The sequence below is a fragment of the Oncorhynchus mykiss genome, chromosome 10, assembly GCF_013265735.2.
Source record: "Oncorhynchus mykiss isolate Arlee chromosome 10, USDA_OmykA_1.1, whole genome shotgun sequence".
NCBI lineage: Eukaryota > Metazoa > Chordata > Actinopteri > Salmoniformes > Salmonidae > Oncorhynchus > Oncorhynchus mykiss.
Window position 1 is genome coordinate 45040513 of NC_048574.1, and position 23392 is coordinate 45063904.

Genomic DNA, 23392 nt, shown 5'->3' on the forward strand with positions numbered 1-23392 from the left:
AGAGCTATTCAAGATTGAAATATTAGATCCTATTATTTAAAACAAAAACAAAAAAAGTGAGGATTTTTATCCCTCCAACCCTGTTTCAGAATATACCTTATTCAAAGTTATGGCATGCTTGGTTCAATAGCTATTTACGAGAGAATATCCACCAAATATCCAGTAAAAAACGAATTTAGCATCGGCGCTAAACCGAGCCCACGCCCTCTCAGAAGCCCTTCCCCTAACGTCTAGCCTACAGTCCCAGGAGTCTCTACTTTGTGCGCATGGGCAGAGAAACTACCGCTTGTTATTATTGTAAGAATAATTCCTCTTATGAAAATGGCGTCGAGTCAGGGAGGTGTGGGAGCTGTAACTGCTCTTCCAAACCATCACTTATCCAACGGACCTCACTGGAACCCGGGGATCAACCAGCATCAGCTCCACACGGCCCGGAGTTTAGACCGCGCTCTGGAGGATGCTGTGTGCTCAGGGACGTTGAATCTTAGCGGGAGGAAGCTGAGAGACTACCCTGGACTGTGCTATGATCTTACTGATACAACGCAGGCAGGTGGGTTTCCGAAGTGCTCGCTGTTCCTGAGACCCGCTGGCTTCAGCTGGTTGAACAAATAGGCGTGCCATGCAACAAGGTAGCAAAATGTGTATACAATTGAACGTGGTGCGCACTATTATATTAGCCTACCATGAGCTATTTTCACAAACAGCTCTGTTTGATGAATTGTGCAATAGACACAGTGTTGCATTGGCTTTCGTATCGTGGTGTCTAAGCAAGGAATAGAATGGCTGAGCTGAATGTGTAAAAATGTGCCATAGTATTCACGTTCTCTACAATTGTGATTGCAATGCCGCGGCAACGGCTTGTTTAGTTGTTTTGATCGTTTACTCCCCAATCGCTCCCTTGTTGATACCATATGCATGAATGAAATGACAAGCGCAACTAAGTCAGGGCGATAGAGTGGCTTTACATTAACCTACATTTAGATGGTGAGTAGCCTGGCTAGGTGAAGCACATTATTAGCGAATGGGAAGATGAATCGTAAAACCTTGCCCAATGAATATTTATGCATGTTCACTGATATGCTATTTTGTCTCCGGCAGACGAAGACAAAAGATACGCCGTCTCCATAGCCACAATGATGGGTGTATAGGCGCATTACCCCCTTAGGGATGTACGAGATCGATTTGGATTGAACAGACACATTCGTTTAATTTCTGTTGAATCATAATTTTAAGTGAATAGATATGAAATTAGTAAATGTATATTTTATTCTCAAGAGGTCAAATATCACATGTCGATTTGAGAGTACAATGTATGCTGTTCATGTGGTTGAACACATAGCAGGCCTATACTATACACTATCAATAGCCTACAGTTTATTGAATCCATGTAGATGTAGCTTATGTATGTTTTGGCAGAATTGAAGCATTAATTTGTCTTATGAAATGATGATGCTGCTGGATTCCCAGACTGCAGGGTCTAATAGCCAACTGTACATCATGCATGTGGTGCCTGATTGTGTGGCCTCTGAAGCCAGGTGGTGGAATTATTGATGGTGGTGATGAGACAGAATGCAGTTAAACATACTGAGCTTCATGCTTGTTATTACTTGGCTGGACAATTTTTATGGCCCTCCTCTGACACTGCCTGGTGTAGAGGTCCTGGATGGCAGGTAGCTTTGCCCCAGTGATGTACTGGGCCGTACGCACTAACCTCTGTAGTGCCTTGCGATCGGAGGCCGAGCAGTTGCCATACCAGGCAGTGATGCAAGCAGTCAGGATGGTGCAGAGGTAGAACCTTTTGAGGATCTGAGGACCCATGCCAAATCTTTTCAGTCTCCTGAGGGGGAATAGGTGTTGTCGTACCCTCTTCATGACTGTCTTGGTGTGCTTGGACCATTTTTAGTTTGTTGGTGATGTGGACACCAAGGAACTTGAGGCTCTCAACCGGCTCCACTACAGCCCCGTCGATGAGAAGGGGGCGTGATCGGTCCTCTTTTTCCTGTGGTCCACAATCATCTCCTTTGTCTTGATCACGTTGAGGGAGAGGTTGTTGTCCTTGCACCACATGGCCTGGTCTCTGACCTCCTCCCTATAGGCTGTCTCGTCGTTGTCGGTGATCAGGCCTACCACTGTTGTGTCATCGGCAAACTTGATGATGGTGTTGGAGTCGTGCCTGGCTATGTAGTCATGAGTGAACAGGGAGTACACAAGGGGTCTGAGCATGCACCCCTGAGAGGCCCCTGTGTTGAGGATCAGCATGGCGGATGTGTTGTTTCCTAACCTTACCACTTGGGGGTAGCCCGTCAGGAAGTCCAGGATCCAGTTGCAGAGGGAGGTGTTTAGTCCCTTATTGATGAGGGCACTATGGTGTTGAACGCTGAGCGGCCAATAGCATTCTCACATAGGTTATTCCTTTTGTCCAGGTGGGAATGGGCAGTGTGGAGTGCAATAGAGATTGCATCATCTGTAGATTTGTTAGGGCGTTATGCAAATTGGAGTGGGTCTAGGGTTTCTGGGATAATGGTGTTGATGTGAGCCATGACCAGCCTTTTAAAGGACTTCATGGCTACAGATGTGAGTGCTACGGGTCGGTAGTCATTTAGGCAGGTTACCTTTAGTGTTCTTGGGCACAGGGACTATGGTTGTCTGCTTAAAACATGTTGGTGTTACAGACTCGGACAGGGAGAGGTTGAAAATGTCAGTGAAGACACTTGCCAGTTGGTCAGCACATGCTCGGAGTACACGTCCTGGTAATCCGTCTGGCCCTGGGGCCTTGTGAATGTTGACGTGTTTAAAGGTCTTACTCATATCGGCTGTGGAGAGCGTGATCACAGAGTCTTCCGGAACAGCTTGTGCTTTCATGCATGTTTCAGTGTTATTTGCTTCGAAACGACCGTAGAAGTCATTTAGCTCATCTGGTAGGCTCGTGTCACTGGGCAGCTCTCGGCTGTGCTTCCCTTTGTAGTAGAGGTCGACCGATTTATGATTTTTCAACGAAGATACCGATACCAATTATTGGAGGACCAAAAAAGCAGATACCGATTAATCGGCCAATATTTTATTTTTATTTTTTTATATGTATTTGTAATAATGACAATTACAACAATACTGAATGAACACTTATTTTAACTTAATAAAATACATAAATAAAATCAATTTAGCCTCAAGTAGATAATGAAACATGTTCAATTTGGTTTAAATAATGCAAAAACAAAGTGTTGGAGAAGAACGTAAAAGTGCAATATGTGCTAACGTTTCAGTTCCTTGCTCAGAACATGAGAACATATGAAAGCTGGTGGTTCCTTTTAACATGAGTCTTCAATATTCCCAGGTAAGAAGTTTTAGGTTGTAGTTATTATAGGACTATTTCCCTGTATACCATTTGTATTTCATTAACCTTTGACTATTGGATGTTCTTCTAGGCACTTTAGTATTGCCAGTGTAACAGTATAGCCTCCGTCCCTCTCCTCGCCCGTACCTGGGCTCGAACCAGCAACACAACGACAACAGCCACCACATCGAAGCAGCGTTACCCATGCAGAGCAAGGGAAACAACCACTCCAAGGCTCAGAGCGAGTGAAGTTTGAAACGCTATTAGCGCGCGCTAACTAGCCAGCCATTTCACTTCGGTCACACCAGCCTCATCTCGGGAGTTGATAGGTTTGAAGTCATAAACAGCGCAATGATTGATGCTCAACGAAGAGCTGCTGGCAAAACACACGAAAGTGCTGTTTGAATGAATGTTTACGTGCCTGCTTCTGCCTACCACCGCTCAGTCAGATACTTAGATACTTGTATGCTTGTATGCTCAGTCAGATTACATGCAACACAGGACACGCTAGATAATATCTAGTAATATCATCAACCATGTAGTTAACTAGTGATTATGATTGATTGTTTTTTATAAGATAAGTTTAATGCTAGCTAGCAACTTACCTTGGCTTACTGCGTTTGCGTAACAGGCAGTCTCCTTGTGGTGTGCAACGAGAGAGAGGCAGGTCCTTATTGCGTTGGACTAGTTAACTGTAAGGTTGCAAGATTGAATCCCCCGAGCTGACAAGGTGAAAATCTGTCTTTCTGCCCCTGAACGAGGCAGTTAACCCACCGTTCCTAAGTAGTAAAAAAAAGTAGTTTTTTTGGCAAATCGGCGCCCAAAAATACAGATTTCCGATTGTTATGAAAACTTGAAATCGGCCCTAATTAATCGGCCATTCCGATTAATTGGTCGACCTCTACTTTGTAGTCTATAATGGTTTGCAAGCCCTGCCACATCCAACGAACACCAGTGCCGGTGTAGTACGATTCGATCTTAGTCCTGTATTGATGCTTTGCCTGTTTGATAGTTCGTCTGAGGGCATAGCGGGATTTCTTATAAGCTTCCGGGTTAGAGTCCCACTTCTTGAAAGAGTCAGCTCTAGCCTTTAACTCAGTGCAGATGTTGCCTGTAATCCATGTCTTCTGGTTGGGGTATGTATGTACGGTCACTGTGGGGATGACATCATCGATGCACTTATTGATAAAGCCCATGACTGATGTTGTGTATTCCTCAATGCCATCGGAGGAATCCCGGAACATATTCCAGTCTGTGCTAGCAAAACAGTCCTGTAGCTTAGCATCTGCTTCATCTGACCACTTTTTTATTGTTCAAGTTATTGGTGCTTCCTGCTTTAATTTTTGCTTGTAAGCAGGAATCGGGAGGATAGAATTATGGTCAGATTTGCCAAATGGAGGGCAAGGGAGAGCTTTGTTTGCATCTCTATGTGAGTTTTTTTTTCCCCCTCTGGTTTCACCTTTAACATGCTGATAGAAATTTGGTAAGATCAGTTTATGTTTCCCTGCATTAAAGTCTCCGGCCACTAGGAGCGCCGCCTCTGGGTGAGCATTTTCCTGTTTGCTTGTGGCTGAATACAGCTCATTTAGTGCAGTCTTTGTGCCAGCATCAGTCTGTGGTGGTATGTAGACAGCTACGACATATACTCTATCTACCTAGAGAGTTTTTATTTGTATCTCATGATAAGCTGTAGACCACACTAACTCAGGTGAGCAAAACCTTGAGACTTCCTTAGATATTGTGCACCAGCTGTTTATTTCCAAAAATACATAGTCCCTTGCCCCTTATCTTACCAGATGCTGCTGTTCTATCCTGCCGGTACAGCGCACAACCAGCCGGCTGTATGTTGATAATGTTGTCATTCAGCCACGAATCCGTGAAGCATAAGATATTACAGTTTTGAATGTCCTGTTGGTAGTTTAATCTTCCACGTAGGTCATCGATTTTATTTTCCAAAGATTGCACGTTTGCTAGCAGAATGGAAGGCAGTTGGGGTTTATTCAATCACCTATGAGTTCTCAGAAGGCAGCCCGCCCACCGGCCCCTTTTTCTCCGACTTCTCTTCAGGCAAATGACAGAGATCTGGGCCTGTTCCCGGGAAAGCAATATGTCATTCAGGTTGGGCTCGTCGGACTCGTTAAAGGAAAAAAAGGATTCTGCCAGTTCGTGGTGAGTAATCGCAGTTCTGATGTCCAGAAGTTATTTTCAGTCATAAGAGACCATATCAGCAACATGTACAAAATAAGTTACAAACACCACAAAGAAACAAACAAAAAAACACAATTGGATAGGAACATGTAAAACGTCAACATTCTTCTCCAGCGCCATCTTAGCTGGCAAGCCTGCAAAAAAATCACTGAAGCTGGTGACTCATATCTCCCTCACTAGCTTTAAGCACCAGCTGTCAGAGCAGCTTACAGATCACTGCTGCACCTGTACATAGCCCATCTGTAAATAGCCCATCCAACTACCCCATCCCCATACTGTTATTTTATTTATTTTGCTTCTTTGGAAATAAATAGGCCATGGTGGCGAAGTAATTACAATATAGCAATTAAAACACTGGAATGATAGATCGGTAGAAGATGAATGTGCAGGTAGAGATACTGGGATGCGAAGGAGCAAAATAAATAAATACCAGTATGGGGATGAGGTAGGTAGATAGATGGGCTGTTTACAGATAGGCTAAGTACAGGTGCAGTGATCTGTAAACTGCTCTGGTAGCTGGTGATTAAAGCTAGTGAGGGAGATATGAGTCTCCAGCTTCAGAGATTTTTGCAGTTCGTTCCAGTCATTGGCAGCAGAGAACTGGAAGGAAAGACGACCAAAGGAGGAATTGGCTTTGGGGGTGACCAGTGAGATATACCTGCTGGAGCGCGTGCTACGAGTGGGTGCTACTATGGTGACCAGTGAGCTGAGATAAGGCAGGGCTTTACCTAGCAGAGACTTGTAGATAACCTGTAGCCAGTGGGTTTTGCGACGAGTATGAAGCCCGCAATGGTGGGTAGTGTATGGGGCTTTGGTGACAAAACGGATGGCACTGTGATAGACTGCATCCAGTTTGTTGAGTAGAGTGTTGGAGGCTATTTTATAGATGACATCACCGAAGTCGAGGATCGGTAGGATGGTCAGTTTTACGAGGGTATGTTTGGCAGCATGAGTGACGGATGCTTTGTTGCGATATAGGAAGCCGATTCTAGATTACATTTTGGATTGGAGATGCTTAATGTGAGTCTGGAAGGATAGTTTACAGTCTAACCTAGGTATTTGTAGTTGTCCACATATTCTAAGTCAGAACCATCCAGAGTAGTGATGCTGGACGGGCGAGCAGGTGCGGGCAGCGATCAATTGAAAAGCATGCATTTAGTTTTACTTGCGTTTAAGAGCAGTTGGAGGCCACGGAAGGAGAGTTGTATGGCATTGAAGCTCGTCTGGAGGTTAGTTAACACAGTGTCCAAGGAGGGGCCAGAAGTATACAAAATGGTGTCGTCTGCGTAGAGGTGGATCAGAGAATCACCAGCAGCAAGAGCAACATCATTGATGTATACAGAAAAGAGAGTCGGCCCGAGAATTGAACCCTGTGGCACACCCATAGAGACTGTCGGAGGACCAGACAACAGGCCCTCCGATTTGACACACTGAACTCTATCAGAGAAGTAGTTGGTAAACCAGACGAGGCAATCATTTGAGAAACCAAGGCTATCGAGTCTGCCGATGAGGATGTGGTGATTGACAGAGTCGAAAGCCTTGGCCAGGTCAATGAATACGGCTGAAAGTTAGCCTTTGGGGGGGGGGGGGGGGGGACGTCGCAATGGGGGTAAGTCTGTTTTTGAATCTTCGTGCGGTGACGTCGATAGACCAGTCGTTGAATTAGTAGGGTTCCAAGTAGCTCTAGGTAGCTAGCAGGCCGATATTGCAGCCCAGGAGTATGCTTCGGTGGTAGCACAGGAGCCCTGGCCGGGCTAGCTTCAGTTGAGGGATTCCAGATCCGAAGTAAATCTAAATACTTTAGGAAAAAAAAGCAGATCCACGCCACATTGGGTGAGGCGGGTTGCAGGAGAGTATTTAGATGATGAGGTTTAGCAAAATAATTTAAAGGATATGCGACGAAAAATATGTAAAACGATATATACAAGGGACACGACAGGACAAAGACGTCTGACTGCTACGTCATCTTGGCATCTGAAATGAAGGTGAAATAAAAAAAAGCCTGCTAACACCATTGGTAGACCTCAGAAAAGCAAACAGTTACTGAATGTACTGAACAAGACTCATATTCCTTTCAATCATTTACCAAGATTTGAGTAGAGATGCATATTTAGTTTATAATAAAAAAAAAAAAAAAAACACCTGTCAGGAGGATGCAGATAAATGATTGTTAACATCGATTAAGCATAATGATTATGGCTCTAGATGGTAGGAAAAAGTAGTTTCATGTGCTTGAAAAAATGTTAAATTCTCCAATTTAGCCCACCTCCGGTCCACCCCAAAGCCTTCCTCATGTAATTTGTGCCCCCTCAGATTATGGTGGTGCATGACTCCCCTGGTGTTCAGTACTGTAGTGGGATTAGTCTCAATTCTTCTGTGAATAGGACAGTGATCTAGTATGACAATGATTCTAAAGGGCTATTCATAATGTGCGTGTTATGTAAAGTTGTCTGTTTTGGTTGCAGTCGTCTGCTGTCAAGGCCTCTGATGGAGTTAGTGCCCATGTGTTAAAACAAAACTAGCTGTTTCTGGGTCAACCCCCTGTCAGCTCCTGAATTAACACACCCACTGTTTCCAAACAAGTCACTAGTTTCAGAGGAACAGAGTCTTCCTTTTGCAAACCCAGGGTAACTAATTCAAGAGGAAGTGACTGTATAGGAGTTGGTTTGTGTTTCTGTGTGTTTGTGTTTGTTGTTTGGGTGTCTAATTATGTCATTGCATGGTCTTGGTGGGCAATGTAGGCTACTCGGGTGAGCTAGTTGACAAATGCAAACACATCAGGCAGTGTGCCTGCCTGATGTCTCATAACAAATGAAGGGGAAATGGCAAACATCAGCCTAGTCAGATTGAAAATAGCTCCTAGCCTGTGATGTTAGGGAAATGATTTAAATCAGGTTTCACAAAGGTCTTAGTTAAAAATGAATACAGAGTAATAAAGTTCATTCCCACTGGGCACATACTGGTTTCTGTTGAACCAACGTGGAATAGAAATTGATTTGAGGTCTGTGTCCAGTGGGTTGTGATTTATTGTGTACATTTAGGTAAAGAATTGTGTCCTATATGCAAGAGTCCCCTCTACTTATACTGAACAAATATATCAATTAAATGCATCATGCAAGAATTTCAAAGATTTTACTAAGTTACAGTTCATATAAGGAAATCAGTCAATTGAAATATATTAGGCACTAATCTATGGATTTCACATGACTGCGAATACAGATATGCATCTGTTGGTCACAGATACCTTAAAAAAAAAAGTAGGGGCCTGAATCAGAAAACCAGTCAGTATCTGGTGTGACCACCATTTGCCTCATGGAGTGTGACACCTCCTTCGCAGAGAGTTGATTAGGCTGTTGATGGTGGCCTTTGGAATGTTGTCCCACTCCTCGTCAATGGCTGTGCAAAGTTGCTGGATATTGGCAGGAACTGGAACACGCTGTCGTACACATTGATCCAGAGCATCCCAAACATACTCAATGGGTGACATGCCTGGTGAGTATGCAGGCCATGGAAGAACTGTGACATTTTCATTGACATTAACATTCAATTCTCTGGCAACCGCTTTAGTGGACATTCCTGCAGTCAGCATTCTAATTGCACGCTCCCTCAACTTGAGACATCTGTGGCATTGTGTTGTGACAATTGCACATTTTAGTGGCCTTTTACTGTCTCCAGCACAAGTAGCACCTGTGTAATGATCATGCTGTTTAATTAACTTATTGATATGCCACACCTGTCAGGTGGATGGATTATCTTGAGAAAGGATAACTCACTAACAGGGATGTAAACAAATGTGTGCACAATTAGAGAGAAATAAGCTTTTTGTGTGTATGAAACATTTCTGTGATTTAAAAAAATATATATATATTAGCTCATGAAACATGGGACCAACACTTTACATGTTGCCTTTTATATATATATTTTTTTCAGTGTAGATAGGAGAGACCTACAGTATGCCTACTAGACTGCCTCAGAGATGTTAATTTATTCTTGCCTACTTTGAAGTGCTGTGTTTGAATTATACATGGAATGTTCCTTCAGCCAGCTAACGAGATACTTGTTGGTCTATTTTTGGAACGAGATGCATTTGTTAGCTGCTAAAAACAAAACATACTAACGTCACAGTTTGATCAGTTCAACACATGATCTGACTTCAATCTTGTGACATGATGACCGTGTGAGTTGGTTTCAGCACATCATAGTAAGTGTTAAGTGTATACTGTTGCTATGGTCTATCACTGGACAAGAATACCAGAGCGACGTGTATAAATAAAAAATGCATCATACCGAGACATGAGAAGCTGTGAATACAGGAAGTTTGTGTGCACTATTTCTGGCATGGCTGTGTGTGCGCGTGCGTGCGTGTGTGTGTAGTGGTGACCGAGCAGGCTTATTGTCTTATCAGGTAGGATGTAATGTTCCTGTCAAAGGCAAGACCTGCCAGTGAGAAGTTACTTGGCAAGTTATTTAAGTGTAAGGATAGTGAGGACCTGTGAAAGAAGAGAGATATGCCGCCCATGTTGACATTGAACGCATGGAGTGTTGATAGTGATTTAGAGTGTTGTTGCAGACAGTATGTAAGGCAAGAAGACGATTGGCTGAATATACTGCTATGGGTGTGGTGTGTTTGGTCAGTGCTGCTACATTCACCTTTTTCTCTGTGCTACAAAAGGATATGTTTGCTGTAGATTAGTGCTGCTAAAGGAAGTGAGGACAAGCGGATGGATAAAGAAGGCTGTTTTTGTTTTATAGAAGGTGCATTTCCATTCACACATGATTGTAACACCTTGTAGTGTAGAATGTGAGGATAGGTGAACAGTGGCGAAAAAGGCTTTTGCGTAAAAGGAAAAGGCAGCCATTTTTTTTCTTCCTTTTTGCCATTTTCCACAAGGGATTCCTCTTGATGACTTTGTCATATTTGAGAGAGAAAAAAATGAAAGAAATGGAATACAATGTTTAAGCTGGCATTATCAAATCCTCCATTAAATCTCAACTGGCAGATGGAGATAGTCCTGTTCAAAGAACACTGTTGGGATGAAAGGAGAAATGCTTCAGTTGCATGGATAATGTGTCCTATTTCTACGCTGATTTTAAGTCCAAGTACATGACTTCTGGTTCAGAAAAAGAAACCTCTCTCTATTTTAGTTTTAGGACGATTGAGTCAGTAGCGCTTTGAATAGCAGTTGACAGACGGATCATGTAAAGTTAAGGTTTTAATGATTGTGATTTCTTTATCCAAGAAACTGTAAGTCAGTAGACAATTCTTGCACATGACACTGACAGTCATGACATGAAAATAATTGTCATTAGTTCAGAAAAACACATTATAGATAGATGGTTGGACAAACCAGGGCAGGCACTTCTTCTCTCTTCTTCAGGAGGATCTGTTCATGGTAATTTCCATGTAGAAGGACGCATGAGCACCAGGGCATTTCCCATGTAAAAGGACACATGAGCACCAGGGCGTTTCCCATGTAAAAGGACACATGAGCACCAGGGCGTTTCCCATGTAAAAGGACACATGAGCACCAGGGCATTTCCATGTAAAAGGACACATGAGCACCAGGGCATTTCCATGTAAAAGGACACATGAGCACCAGGGCATTTCCATGTAAAAGGACACATGAGCACCAGGGCATTTCCATGTAAAAGGACACATGAGCACCAGGGCATTTCCATGTAAAAGGACACATGAGCACCAGGGCATTTCCATGTAAAAGGACACATGAGCACCAGGGCATTTCCATGTAAAAGGACACATGAGCACCAGGGCATTTCCATGTAAAAGGACACATGAGCACCAGGGCATTTCCATGTAAAAGGACACATGAGCACCAGGGCATTTCCATGTAAAAGGACACATGAGCACCAGGGAGTTTCCCATGTAAAAGAACACATGAGCACCAGGGAGTTTCCCATGTAAAAGGACACATGAGCACCAGGGAGTTTCCCATGTAAAAGGACACATGAGCACCAGGGTGTTTCCCATGTAAAAGGACACATGAGCACCAGGGAGTTTCCCATGTAAAAGGACACATAAGCACCAGGGAGTTTCCCATGTAAAAGGACACATGAGCACCAGGGAGTTTCCCATGTAAAAGGACACATGAGCACCAGGGAGTTTCCCATGTAAAAGGACACATGAGCCCCAGGGAGTTTCTCATGTAAAAGGACACATGAGCACCAGGGCATTTCCCATGTGAAAGGACACATGAGCACCAGGGCGTTTCCCATGTAAAAGGACACATGAGCACCAGGGCGTTTCCCATGTAAAAGGACACATGAGCCCCAGCAAGTTAAGTTCATGGGAGTATATCAAATTGGGTTTCAAATGAAAGTTAAGAGAAATGAAGGCATATATTGTACATTTTTCAACAATTTCCATCTTAAAATTTGAAAAAAGCAAAGGATTTTTTTTCTGGTCAAACAAATGGAAAAGGGGTCTTAGAAAACATCTAGCAGAAAAAGTCTTTAGACTATTAGAAATACATCAAAACACAATCATGTTGAAGTAAAGACCCCTGACAACTAATATCAACACTTTTATATTTAGTTTGGGAGAAATTCCGTTACCAAACATTTTGCACCACCATCAAACCCTGCACCTATACACTCCCCAAAACCCACCACCTCATCCCACTACTTTGTCCCTAAACAATCCTACACCAGGCCGTCGGCCTGGGAGGAACCCCTTCTCTCATCTCAAAACTTCCTGTAGATTTTCTGAACTAAAATATCTCTTACATTTCTCTGCTGCTGCAACTACCACATCCATCTTCTGTGATTTCCACTCCTTCAACGCAGTGCAGTTGATCAACATGGCTATAAATGCAAGAAATCCAATCTTACTTAAACGTGTACTTTCTGGATCTCTCTCTCGTCAGGCCTATTCACTGGGTGGCTCCCAGTCAAATCACTCACGCTTGGGCTATCCTCTACTCTCTTCACTGCGTCAGCATAGGAAACTTATTGCCCCACGCAAAGTCTGGCACTCTCTCAACCTGTTTCTCTCTCACAGGGTACTTCAAATCAGCAAGTGTGGCAACTGGCGCAAATACCTTAGGTGATGCAACTGGCCACAATGCTTCATCAAGTGCCACGACTGGCCCAAATGCCACTCTCTCTGACTATGCCCTCCTGTACATTTCTCACATCATGGGTTCTTCTTTCTACACACTGCTGCAACATGTCCGAATCCATGGCACCTAAAGCAACATAGTGGGCCCGGGATTTTTTTTGTTGTCGTCAAAGACTCCAGCCACCCAAGTCATAGACTGTTCTCTTTGCTACATGTACAAATGACATCGGCTAACCTGTACCCCCGCACATTGACTTGGTTCCGGTACCCCCTGTATACAGTATAGCCTCCTTATTGAAATGTAATCTTATTGTGTGACATTTTATTATTTAGCAAATATTTTCTTTACTCTATTTCTTGAACTGCATTGTTGGTTTAAGGGTTTGTAAGTAAGCATTTCACAGTAAGATCTGCACCTGTTGTACTCAGTGCATGTCACAATTTTAAAAATTTGAATATAGGGCCTCGCAGAATAGCAAATATAACCTAACCTGACCTTATCAGGTAGAAACTATAGTGGTTTCTCAATATGCATATTACCGTGCTCCATGCTCTGAGTGCATTCTCCAAGGACGTTCTTATGAGGACGAGAGTGTGGATAACGCATAAAACATGGATGTATTAACATATCACATATATGCCAGATGATTCTGTTTTGTCATTGTATGCAGTAGCGTTAAGATTTCCCTTCCCTGGAACTAAGAGGCCTAGCCCAAACCATGAAAAACATCCCCAGACCATTATTCCTCCTCCACCAAACTTTACAGTTGGCACTGTGTATTCGGGCAGGTGGAGTTCTCCTGGCATCTGCCAAATCCAGATTTGTGATTCATCACTTCAGAGAAGGTGTTTCCACTGTTCCAGAGTCCAATGGCAGTGAGCTTTACACCCACTCCAGCTGACGCTTGGCAATGTGCATGGTGATCTTTGGCTTTTGTGCAGCTGCTCGGCCTTGGAAACCCATTTCATGAAGCTTGCTTCCAGAGGCAGTTTGGAACTCGGTAGGGAGTGTTGCAACCGAGGATAGAATTTTTACGCGTTTCAGCACTTGGGGGTCCCGTTTTGTGAGCTGGAATCCACTCTATCCAAAAATCTAATTCTCACTGGTCCAAACTCTTCTCTGGTAGGATTCTACCACACCTGTAACCGCAGGTAGACCCACTTCGTCCTGGTCTGGCTCAACTTCAGAGTGCTCACCACTGCCAACCTACTCCACTTCGAGATCATCAAGGTTCTGAGGAAAGCAAGAAGACGTAACGTGACGTTTTTACTTGGTTTGTATTCAGGAGATGAAGATGTGTACTCCGGAGACAAAGGTCTAATCTTAGCGGCATTCTTAAGCTTTCACGCCATTGGGCTTGGGCCAGGAAACACGAGAAATGGACATTAGCCCGGTGGAAATCTGGCCTTTTGGTCTGAGTCCAAATTTGAGATTTTTGGTTCCAACCGCCGTGTCTTTGTGAGATGCAGAGTAGGTGAACGAATGATCTCCACGTGTGGTTTTCACCACGGAGGAGGTGGTGTAATGTTGTGTGGGTGCTTTGCTGGTGACCCTGTCAGTGATGTATTTAGAATTCAAGGCACAGCATGGCTACCACAGCATTCTGCAGTGATACGCCATCCCATCTGGTTTGTACTTAGTGGGATTATCATTTGGTTTTCAACACAATGTCCCAACACACCTCCAGTCTAAGGGCTATTTGACCAAGAAGGAGAGTGATGGAGTGCTGCATCAGATGACCTGGCCTCCACAATCACCCAACCTCAACCCAATTGAGATGGTTTGGGATGAGTTGGACCGCAGACTGAAGAAAAAGCAGCCAACAAGTGCTCAGCATATGTGGGAACTCCTTCAAGACTTGTGAAGCTGGTTGAGAGAATGCCAAGAGTGTGCAAAGCTTTCATCAAGGCAAAGGGTGGGTACTTTGAAGAATCTCAAATATAAAATATATATTTTGATTTGTTTAACACTTTTTTTTTTTTTTTTTTACTACATGATTCTGTGTTATTTCATAGTTTGATGTCTTCACTATTTTTCTACAATGTATAAAATAGTAAAATAAAGAAACTCTTGAAAGAGTAGGTGTGTCCAAACTTTGGACTGGTACTGTTGACTGGCACATAGGGCGGGGCGCACAATTGGCTCAGGGTCGTCCGGTTTGGCCGGGGTAGGTCGTCATTGTAAATAAGAATTTGTGCTTAACGGACTTGCCTACTTAAATAAATAAAATAAAAAATGTATTCAGACCCTTTGCTATGAGACTCAATTGAGCTCAGGTGCATCCCATTTTACATTGATCATCCTTGATGTTTCTACAACTTGATTGGAGTCCACCTGTGGTAAATTCAATTGATTGGACATAATTAGGAAAGGCACACACCTGTCTACATAAGGTTCCACAGTTGACAGTGCATGTCAAAGCAAAAACAAAGCCATAAGGTCGACGGTATTGTCCATAAAGCTCCGAGACGGGATTGTGTCGAGGCACAGATTTGGGGAAGGGTACCAACAACTTTCTGCAGCATTGAAAGTCCCCAATAACACAGTGGCCTCCATCATTCTTAAATTGAAGAAGTTTGGGACCACCAAGAGTCTTCCTAGAGCTGGCTGCTTGGGCAAATTGAGCAAACGGGTGAGAAGGGCCTTGGTCAGGGAGGTGACCAAGAACCCAATGGTCATTGTGACAGAGCTCCAGATTTCCTCTCTGGAGCTGGGAGAACCTTCCAGAAGGACAACCATCTCTGCAGCACTCCACCAATCAGGCATTTTATGGTAGAGTGGCATTTTATGGTAGGAAGCCACTCCTCAGGGGAAGGCATATGACAGCCTGCCTGGAGTTTGACAAAAGGCACCTAAAGACTCTCAAACCATGAGAAAAAAGATTATCTGGTCTGATGAAACCAAGATTTAAATCTTTGGCCTGAATGCCAAGTGTCACACCTGGAGGAAACCTATCACCATCCCTACGGTGAGTCACGGTGGTGGCAGCATCATGATGTGGGGATGTTTTTCAGCGGCAGGGACTGGTAGACAAGTCAGGTGCGAGGGAATGATGAATGGAGCAAAGTACAGGGAGATCCTTGATGAAAACCTGCTCCAGAGTGCTCAGGACCTCAGACTGGTGCGAAGGTTCACCTTCCAACAGGACGACGACCCTAAGTACACAGCCAAGACAAGTGGCTTCGGGACAAGTCTCTGAATGTCCTTGAGTGGCCCAGCCAGAGCCCGGACTTGAACCTGATCGAACATCTCTAGAGAGACCTTAAAATAGCTGTGCAGTGACGCTCCCCATCCATTCTGACCGAGTTTGAAAGGATCTGCATAGAAGATTTGGAGAAACTCTCCAAATACAGGTGTGCCAAGCTTGTATCGTCATATCCAAGAAGACTCAAGGCTGCCAAAGGTGCTTCAACAAAGTACTGAGTAAAGGGTCTGAAGACATGTAAATAAGGTATTACTGTATTTTTTTTATATATTTGCAAACATTTCTTAACCTGTTTTTTGTTTTGTCATTATGGTGAATTGTGTGTAGCTTAGGAACAATTAACTTTTGGGGGGAATAAGGCTGATTCAAAAAAAATGAGGAAAAGGTCAAGGGGTCTGAATACTTTTCGAATGCACTGTAGACGCACCCTATGTTTGAATAAAAATAAATTATACAGTATCTAGGCTAATTTGACTGATGCTTTAAGCACTGAAATTTAAAAATGAAGACACACAAATGACTAAAGAGGCAGCCAGAAACCAATACAACCTAACCAGAAGAAAAAACACAGTTCCCCGCTGCTGCTAGCCTTCGTGGATTCTGCCACACCAGCGGTCAGCAACCTTTTCCATTTGGAATGCCATGTTATTGTACCATTTCCACTGATCCGCGTGCTAGTTAGGATTTCATATGCACATTTTGGAACAGTTTCAATTAATTATTTTTTTAAAAAGTCTTCATATAGCGAAATCAATGTCATGTGGTTAATACAAATTACATCTCAATGAACATTATACAACTCTAAAAGTAACTTATTGCCATTACCAATATGTAAAAAATTGCCTACATAAAGCCAACAAAAACATTGCAACCCGCAGGTAGAAAATATCCTTATTAAAAATAAATATCCTATAAATCACTTTGGCTATGCTTGGCCTGTCAGCAAGGAACTTGAAACATTGTATCAACTAACTTGGATACAGCCGGAGGTTCACTCTAGCAACATTGTGTAAAATGGTCTGAGCCCTCAGTTTCCTGTGCCAGGAGTCTCTGTACAGACAGACACAGCTGTAGGCTAATTGCGCAAGAGATGAGTAATCAGGTAGGCATTTTTTTTCCTTTTTCACAGGATCATCCCAGCAGCCTCAGCAATGGACTAGTCCACTGAGACAGGCGTGAATCAGACCGGTGTCTCGTGCGCCATAACGTTTGAAAAAATAGATATATTTGCCACTGCTCGACTAAAACTCTATCAACCAAACAATCGTCATGTCAACTAAATGGGGTCAACTCTTGACAACCCCTGATGACAGAACCCTGTATATAACCCTGTATATAATATACTCCACTTCCCAGGTGGAATCCTCAGCAGACAGAACTCTCAAACAGAATCATCAAAGATGGAATGCTGGAGCAAGAAAACCACACCACAGAATACAACAGAGTACTTTGAGAATGCTTCACAACTTAGAGCAGCACAGCAACAGTGTTGTAAAATAATTAGAAGAAAAATTATATTTCCATTGTTCTTTAGTGGTTGGGTTCTTGCAGGAGCTGTCAACATAGACCTAGGCCATGTGTTCATGCAAAACTCATGAGATGGAGCTTGTGTGTGTGTGTGTGTGTGTGTGTGTCGTATTTACGTGAGATGCATACAAAGACCGAGAAAGGCAAGTTGTGTGTGTGTTTGCAGTATGTTGTTGACAGTTTGCCGGCAGTTCAGTTTGTTTTCCCATGGCAATGTTTAAGAGCTGTAAGCCGATGCCCTGACCTTGTAGAGAGGCTGGAGAGCAGATGCCCAACCTGCCAGATGTTTGAGCCAACATGCTGCTGCATGACCCTACTACGCTATGCAACTCTACCCTACCCTACCTCAAAGGGCACCAACACACTGCACTGCACATACAGGAGAACGAGAGAGACTTACCCTCCAACAAAAAACAATGATAGGATGGGGGTAACTGCTGTAGATATAGGATATTTAAACATGAACATTTGGTTCTGTGATTGTTTGATTGTGTCGTGACTACTGAGCACTATAGTATTTCACTGTCAGTTGAAATTTGGCTACAGTGGTGAAGCTTGACTCTCTGTCATGTGATCACTTACAACCAATGAAAACAAAAGAGGGTATGGTTATACTGGACACCAACACCCTCCATAGTCCCCTCAACTACAGTACCGCCTCCCCCACACACGCCAACACTCCCTCCATATACACATGTAAACACTCTTAGATTTTCCCAGCCGACCAAATCGCACAACCCACTACTCCCACACACACCCATGTAAATACACATTCCGCTGGCTCCAGAATGCTAACACTTTCCCATTTTACGCACACGTATTGACTCATGAAGCTGCCACACTCTTGGCAATCTGATTAGGATTTTCACAGATGGCTGAAAATCCGAACTCCTATTTCGTCCCTCGGGGTTTTGTGTAGATTTGCTAGTCTGCGTCAACATGTCTGGGGGAAAAACTGTCTGAACACATGCATGCCTGTCAGACAGGCCAGAGTTCTATTGTTACATATTTTGCTGATAAAGTCTACGTGCTCATTGTTAACATACAATAACATTAAAGAGAATCAAATATCAGTCTTTTTGCCAGTGACAATATTATATTTCTAAAACTGTTGATTTATACATTCTATGCCACTTTTGCATTAATTGACACTTATCCATGCTAGTCCATTGACACTTATCCACGCTAGTCCATTGACACTTATCCACGCTACTCCATTGAACACTTATCCACGCTACTCCATTGACACTTATCCACGCTAGTCCATTGACACTTATCCACGCTAGTCCATTGCCACTTATCCACGCTAGTCCATTGCCACTTATCCACGCTAGTCCATTGACACTTATCCACGCTACTCCATTGACACTTATCCATGCTACTCCATTGACACTTATCCATGCTACTCCATTGACACTTATCCATGCTACTCCATTGACACTTATCCATGCTAGTCCATTGACACTTATCCATGCTAGTCCATAGACACTTATCCATGCTACTCCATTGACAATTATCCACGCTAGTCCATTGACACTTATCCACGCTAGTCCATTGACACTTATCCACGCTAGTCCATTGCCACTTATCCACGCTAGTCCATTGACACTTATCCACGCTACTCCATTGACACTTATCCATGCTACTCCATTGACACTTATCCATGCTACTCCATTGACACTTATCCATGCTACTCCATTGACACTTATCCATGCTAGTCCATTGACACTTATCCATGCTAGTCCATAGACACTTATCCATGCTACTCCATTGACAATTATCCACGCTAGTCCATTGACACTTATCCACGCTAGTCCATTGACACTTATCCACGCTAGTCCATTGACACTTATCCATGCTAGGCCATTGACACTTATCCATGCTAGTCCATTGACACTTATCCATGCTAGTCCATTGACACTTATCCACGCTAGTCCATTGACACTTATCCATGCTAGTCCATTGACACTTATCCACGCTACTCCATTGACACTTATCCACGCTACTCCATTGACACTTATCCATGCTACTCCATTGACACTTATCCATGCTAGGCCATTGACACTTATCCACGCTAGGCCATTGACACTTATCCACGCTAGGCCATTGACACTTATCCACGCTAGTCCATTGACACTTATCCATGCTAGTCCATTGACACTTATCCACGCTAGTCCATTGACACTTATCCACGCTAGTCCATTGACACTTATCCACGCTAGTCCATTGACACTTATCCACGCTAGTCCATTGACACTTATCCACGCTAGTCCATTGACACTTATCCACGCTAGTCCATTGACACTTATCCACGCTAGTCCATTGACACTTATCCACGCTAGTCCATTGACACTTATCCACGCTAGTCCATTGACACTTATCCACGCTAGTCCATTGACACTTATCCACGCTAGTCCATTGACACTTATCCACGCTAGTCCATTGACACTTATCCACGCTAGTCCATTGACACTTATCCACGCTAGTCCATTGACACTTATCCACGCTAGTCCATTGACACTTATCCACGCTAGTCCATTGACACTTATCCACGCTAGTCCATTGACACTTAGCCACGCTAGTCCATTGACACTTATCCACGCTAGTCCATTGACACTTATCCACGCGAGTCTACTAATTCGTTACAAGTAACAGAAAGGATCATGTGAGAAGGTTAATCCAGTACACAAAATGAAATGATGGAGGCCTATATTAGGCGAGAAGATTTCTTACCGTCACCCCCCCTGTTTCTGTTGATGCCCGGTGTGCTTAAGACTGCTGATAATTCTATTAAGGACAGAATTCTATTAGGGAGTTTTATCTTGGTCCAAATGAATGTGATTAGCTGAGGAGAACATTGCTTAGAATGTGTTTAATTTGGAGCCATGCGCGTGCTGTGGTAACTTCAGAGGGCCATGTGTGCGGAGCAACTGCCCCACAGGTCATCTCCCTCGATCAGCAGCTAGCATTCTGGAGACACACATCAAATTAGCCCAGCAGCCCCAGCCCCAACAACCACTGATACGATACTGTCTCCTTTGTTAAACTGCTTTGCAGGAAAGGCAAACGGACTGAGTTGCTACATTTCATTGGAGCCAATCTCTCTTGCTCCATGCAATGTACCATGTTTGCATAATGCATTTTAAGACAGAATGTACACTAACAACTGAATTGAAAGGAGATGTTCCAGTAAAAGGTGACATTTTGTGCCTCCTCTTCATCCACCAGCGGTGTGCTACCCTAACCTTGGTGATAAATGGCAGCCATTTTGCAGCCGAGTACACCCCACTCCACTCTACCGGAGGGGTAATTATCTGATGGTAGAACCAGATAGTATGAGCTAAATGTCATGGTTTGGTTAAGTCTAGTTCATGCGTCCACTAAAATCAAGCCTTGCCTAGTCACATATCAAGCCTATCTCAAGGCTAATTTACATCGGTCTGTTGCGAGACGATAGACCACATCCACTGGAGAAGGTGTGACGGGGCCATTACCTATTCACATTACACTACAAGTTCATTCAACCCTCCTACCTCCTCCTGCTCTCAGCGTCACTACCAACCAGGCTTCATCTATTAGTCTGAATGTCCTCTGAATAAAAGAGCCCTTTCTGGACTTGATGAAGAGGCTGCAGCATGATGGTTTGGCTGGGGGGGTAGTCCGCCGTGTTTTGCTGGAACTCTGTGTGCACTAGCAAATGGACAAAGGGCCTGCTGTCTTCCTGCCTGCCTGCCTGCTTCCCTGCTCCTGCCACAGATGGCGTTTGGTCAGGGGCAAGGATGGAGACAGAGAAACGGACAGCATCACAAAAGCAAAGCAGCACTCTTCTCCCCACCCCCTTCGTCATCGACCCCGTGCGCATCAAACGCTCCCCAAACAATAGTGGCTAGGTCTTTGTTGAGCCCGGCGGGGGGGGGGGGGGGGGCGGCAGGCATGTACAGATGGGGGCCGGCATAGTCAAAACTTCCAGTTGTAGAAGAGGGCCTGGGCCAACTTTGGTCTTCCCCTCAGGGGGAAAGGGGAATGTCTGTTAGTTGATTTTTATTTTATTTTTAATGGGAGAGATCCCTTTGCCTTTCCATTCACAGCACATCCACCCAACCTATCTCTTCCTGCACATATTAGCAGAAGAGCGACGTGATGCTCGAGTTGGTCACTCTCATATCGGTCTCTTATGTCTGTCTAGACGGTCTGTCTGCTCCCATGATCCTCTCTGTCTTTCCCCCAGCTTTGTCCGTGTATCTCTCTCTGTCAGTCAGCCATTCTCACTGTCTGTGTCTGTGGGTACGGTCTGGGTTATGTTGAGTCAGTCCGTGGAAAGGGGAATACCTAGTCAGATGTAAAACTGAAATGTGTCTTCTGCATTTAACCCAACCCCTCTGAATCAGAGAGGTGCGGGGGGCTGCCTTAATTGACATCCACGTCATCTTGGCCCGGGGAACAGTGGGTTAACTGCCTTGCTCAGGGGCAGAACGACAGATTTATATCTTGTCAGCTCGGGGATTCTAATCAGCAACCTTTCAGTTACTGGCCCAACGCTCCAGGTAGCTAGGCCCTGTGTGCCTGGGCCATGTGAGAGAACAAAGGCATGTAGGATGGACTTCTCTCACACGGTGCTCCCATGCAGCGCTCCTACCTTCTGACATCACAGGATTGGGACGAGGGGGTAATATCTGCACACGCATATGTGCATTTTGGATGCGTTTTCATGCCAGAAAGGGGAAATCGATGCACACCTGTGCTGTACAACATGAATGATGCATGTAGGAAGAATATCTCTCAGTATAGAATTGGCCGCAAAGCCTTTACTAGCTGTTAAAGATGTGTCGGACACCTTAAATTCTCTCTCGGACCCCCTAATGGGAGGCTTATCTCTCTGTATGTTTATTCATTTTTATTTTATTTAACCTTTTATTTAACTAGGCAAGTCAGTTAAGAACACATTCTTATTTACAATCACGGCCTACCCCGGCCGAACCCTAACCCGGACGACGCTGGGCCAATTGTGCTCCGCCCTATGGGACTCCAGATCCCGGCCGGTTGTGATGCAGCCTGGAATCAAACTAGGGTCTGGAGTGACGCCTCTGGCACTGCGATGCGGTGCCTTAGACCGCTGCACGACTCGGGAGCCCTAATATGTCTCTGTGTTTAGCCTGAGAGACTGAGATCAAGACCGTATTGGCTATGTGTTTGTGTGGGATAGAAAAGAGATGTCTCCTGAATCTACAGGACTCTACATACATACAGTACTTCCCAAAAGCTATGGGCTTGTATTCAGTTAAGCCAATTCATGTATTGCCCAATAGTTTATTTGGTGCTGCTGTACTTATGTACGTGTATGTATTAATAAAGATGGTGTGTGAGCAGCCATAAAAAGAGTAATTGAAAAGCCTGTGCTGTGTGTGTTTACCAGGGGCTGTGCAGCTCCTTAAACGGGTCTCTAATTACTGTATCAGCTCAGGCCCCAGCACACACAGGCCCACATGGGCCAATTAAACCTGCATCAGCAGAGACGCATCACCAGCACACACACATGACTATGTGTGTCGAAGTGCATGAGTTTCTGGGAATGGGTGTGTCTTAATGCCTCTCATAAATGCCTCGAGTTTGTGTGAATAAACACATTTCTCTTTAGAAACCGTGCAAACACAGCATAAATCGACTCGCAATCTTCCAATGTTTATGAGATGTGGGTGTAAGGACATGAGATAATTTAAGGTCCATCTACTGACCTAGCAGGGCTCCAGTATAACATTTATTTATTTTTTTTTTCGGTTGGTGGCACCAACCCATGATTTGGTCGCACCATTTTTGGTTGTTGTGGCGTATAGTTACATTGTTGCTTCTGTTTGCTATGAGGAAACAATCTAATCTTATTTCTGAAAGTCGCGTTTTCATTCAACTGGCATCTTAGGTCATTCACAGTGCTTTATTAAGAAGTGAAATAGACTACTGAGATGGTTTTCAACAAATATTCTATTTAACATGGTGTGATTCAAAATATTTGAATGTGCAACCTAATCCAGTGATTGTCATGAATTG

At 43.9% G+C, this 23392-nt stretch overlaps 1 protein-coding gene across 4 annotated transcripts in view; it reads left to right on the forward strand.

Moving 5' to 3' along the window:
- The first annotated feature begins 248 nt into the window (after window positions 1–248).
- Window positions 249–23392, forward strand: part of LOC110534027 (leucine-rich repeat and calponin homology domain-containing protein 2) — an 82315-nt gene continuing 59171 nt past the window's right edge. For 3 of the 4 annotated variants that reach the window (XM_036990424.1, XM_036990425.1, XM_036990426.1), the window contains exon 1: window positions 250–550. In XM_036990424.1, the coding sequence (XP_036846319.1) occupies window positions 316–550 (235 nt within the window). In that variant the 5' untranslated portion in view covers window positions 250–315. Of the gene's footprint in view, window positions 551–23392 lie in introns of all 4 variants that reach the window. The other variant, XM_036990423.1, reaches the window with a different exon arrangement.